The sequence below is a fragment of the Carya illinoinensis genome, chromosome 10, assembly GCF_018687715.1.
Source record: "Carya illinoinensis cultivar Pawnee chromosome 10, C.illinoinensisPawnee_v1, whole genome shotgun sequence".
NCBI lineage: Eukaryota > Viridiplantae > Streptophyta > Magnoliopsida > Fagales > Juglandaceae > Carya > Carya illinoinensis.
This window is the reverse complement of record NC_056761.1, coordinates 24057227-24060988: the sequence shown is the minus strand read 5'-3', so window position 1 is coordinate 24060988 and position 3762 is coordinate 24057227. Positions and strand designations below refer to the sequence as shown.

The 3762-nt window shown below is 37.7% G+C and overlaps 1 protein-coding gene across 1 annotated transcript; it reads left to right on the top strand.

Annotated features, from left to right (window-relative positions):
• The first annotated feature begins 387 nt into the window (after positions 1-387).
• Positions 388-1068, top strand: LOC122278573. Its single transcript, XM_043088752.1, has one exon. It carries the CDS (start codon positions 388-390, stop codon positions 1066-1068), a length of 681 nt encoding a protein of 226 aa, XP_042944686.1.
• The last annotated feature ends 2694 nt before the right edge of the window (positions 1069-3762 follow it).

Here is a 3762-nt window from a genome sequence, read left to right as displayed (position 1 = left end):
CCTCCCTAAGAAGAACAATGCAGAAATCTCATTGAGAAGATCTCAAAAATCAACTCTCAAAATGATCGAAGTGTTGTCTATGAATTAAACTCTCAAACGATTAATGTTTTTGTAATACAATGATAAACTAGCTAATATTATGATAAAAAAAATGAAATGTAAGGGATGTAACATGATTAGGAAAATGAATTTGGCACGGCTGTTAGATCCCTTCTGTTTGAGGGGCTACTATGACAAGTTGGAAATGGAGAGTCAATTAGGATTTGGCATGACAAATGGATCTCCCAGCCCTCTTCCTTTAGGATCCAATCTCTCCCAAAAATCCTCAATGCATAGGCCAAGGTCTCATCTCTCACTTATCAGGATTCTCTCACTTGGAAAGTCAATATGATTGAGGAGATTTTTAGTGAATTTGAGGCAGCGGTTGTTGTGAAGCTCCCTATCAGTCCTTGCAGAAGCTTAGACCAGTTGACTTGGCACTGCACAACCAATGGCAAGTTTTCAATAAGGTTTGCTTACCATTTTCAAGGTGCTATCTCTACAGGTTACTCAGGTCAATCATCAAGTCCAGCTCCCTCCTCTGCTTTATGGGCAAATATTTGGAAGCTTAAAATTCTTCACTTAGTGAGGACCCTTTTGTGGAGAGCAGCCAAAGACATACTTCCCACCAAGGTCAACTTATTCAAAAGAAAAGTACTGCAAGCCTCGAAATGTCCTATCTGTCTTACTCACCCAGAAACAGTCACACATGCCCTTTGGTCGTGTAAGGCTGCTCAAGCCATTTGGAGTGAGTGCTTGAGAAAGGTCCAAAAGTGTTCAGTTATGGAGGGACCATTCAACGAGGTCTTAAGTCATATATTCTCAACCTTGTCAGGAGGAGAACTTAATGAGGTAGCTTATGCAATCAAACATATATGGCAGAGAAGGAACAAGTGGGCCTTTGAGTCCCAATTTGCCTCTCCACAACAAGTTATCAAGTCAGTAGCCTCTAACATGTCAGATCTACACATGTATGAGGAGAACCTACAGAAGCAGAAAAAGAAATCTGCAGATGACATGATAGTATAGTGGTACAAACCTCCTATCAACTTCTTGAAAATTCAACTGGGAGCCATTGACAAAATTCATTGTAAGATAGGCATAGGTGTGATAATCAGAGATTGGCAAGGCAGTGTGATTGGCACGTTGAGAGCTTCTCGTGACCTATACCCTGATCCATTCTTGGAAGAAGCTGCTGCAGCCTTAAGAGCCATCACCTTTTGCCTTGAACTGGGACTATCTTCCAACATCATATTGGAGGGGCATTCCGTGCAGGTAGTGAAGTCTATCTAATCCAATGAAGACAATTGGAGCTTAGTTGGTTTGCTTATTTGTGATGTTAGGAAACTATCAACACGGTTTCATACTTAGTCTATTGGTCATGTTCCTAGAAAGGCCAACGTTGTGGCTCACTGTCTAGCTAAGAATGCCTTTGAATTTTCTGTGGAGAACATTTTTGTTGAGGACTATCCTCATTGTATTCACAATCTCCTTTGACTATTTTATGGAATATAAGCTACCTCGTTTCGAAAAAAAAAATGAAAATGAATTTGAAAAGGGAATTTGAATTTGAAAAGGAAAGTTTCCTCCTTAATTCCCATAACTCCTTTAATTTATTTATTCCTAAACAAAAATAAACAAAAAAAAATAAAAACTCTAATAAATAAGAAAATTAAACAAAAACTAGCATAAAAATAAGAGCAAAAGTTTGACAAAACTTGTATAGAAATTAACTAAGCTACATGGGGCGGAAATTTTTTTCTAAGCCCACTATCATCAAATCAAAATTGTATGTGAGGACATACCCAAAACAATCTTTAGAACTCATGAGGGCCACTACGAGTTCTTGGTGATGCCTTTTGGGCTCTCCAACGTCCCTCAACCTTTCAAGAGCTAATGAATGAAATTTTCAAGCCCTTTTGTACTAATTTTTTATTTATTTATATTTTTATGATATGCTGGTGTACAACCAGAGTATGGATGAGCATTTGACCCACCTCAGACAAGTTATGTGTAACAGCCTATTAGAAATTCATTAGTGGGATTTCTATTGGTTTTAAGAAACTCATCGAAACTCCATAAGTTTTCACGAATCAACTGATCACACAAATTTTAGTCTATCAACATAGTCAGTGTTATCACTCACTATGATGCCATAAAATGCGATTTTTAATTCTTTGATATAGTTAGAAGTGTTAGAATGCATTATAGTCTACTCCACTAGACTCAATTGATTATTTAGAATTTTATGACGCAATAACCAATTTTCATATTTTCGAACGAAACGCCTGTTTGAACCCGTGAAATGTTTTTTAGGAGAACTTTGAGGTGGAATTTCGGTAAATGATTTTTACGGTAGGTTCATATGAATATTAATGATTTTTTAGCACTAAGTTTATCATGCATTTTTTTAGAATGAATAGTAATATCGATAAATGTACCAAGTATAGTGATACTTTTTTTCAAAATCACAATGTGGAATGTCCAAATTAGATTAGAAAAGTTTTATTTAGACACTTGATAAGATCTTAACCACACATAGTGAATAGTATTAGACACTTAGCACAATGAGGAACATTTGATGGATTTGAAGGAATCAAAGTGTGAGATCATGCCACCTGAGTAAAACCCTACTCCATCTGACCAATCAAATTGTGTCAGACCAAAGAGGATTTCCACTCTAGTAAAACCCTATATGGTTGGAATCCAACTAAGAATCCCAAAGCACGATTGAAACCAAAATCTTAAATGGTTTTATCCATATCCTAAAGTTGACTTCTGATAAAGGGTTAGAATTGCATAATTAAGTTATTTAAATGAGTGATTTATTTTATCAAATAAGGATTGAACACTTAATTATGCATCAAATTCTAATATTGAATGTCAAATTAATTGATGCCAATATTTTTGCACGTCAAAGACTCATATTTGCCCTTGAAATACTTAAACTATAATATCATTTCATTTATATATTGTAGGCATTTATGGAAGGAAAGAAAGAACGGGACCTATGAGAAAATAGAGAAATTGATTATGGTTTTATGGAATCTCATCTAATAGAGATCAAAAGCAAACAAACTCACTCGGACATCACATGCACACAGCCGAACTCACACATGCAAATCACACATGCAGAAAAAGACCACTTCGGATAGCATCATTCGGACCAGTTCACACATGCAGACCAACATGCAATACACATGCAAAACCAGCAAAGCATTCGGACTCACACATGCAAATCACACATGCAGAAAAAGACCACTTCGGACAGCATCATTCGGACCAGTTCACACATGCAGACCAACATGCAATACACATGCAAAACCAGCAAAGCATTCAGACTCACACATGCAACACACACATGCAGTAGACTCACACACGCAGTACATTACAGCAGATAGCATCATTCGGACCAGTTCACACATGCAGACCAGCAAAGCATTCCCATTCACACATGCAGAAGCACATCACACATGCAGAAAAGTGCAACCCACATGGACAGCACACATGCAGCAGCTGGACGTGCAGCAGATCAATTATGTGCTGCTGGAAGCTTTTGGCATGTGAAGTTGAGAGATGGAAGCACGTTGAAGACAGCAGGATGCTGGAACTCATAGATGAACGTGCAGCAACAAACCCACATAGACAGCACACAAACGGAAAGCACATGGCAATGTGGTCTATGGAAAGCACATGGCAAGGTGGTCTACGGAAGGCACCAAC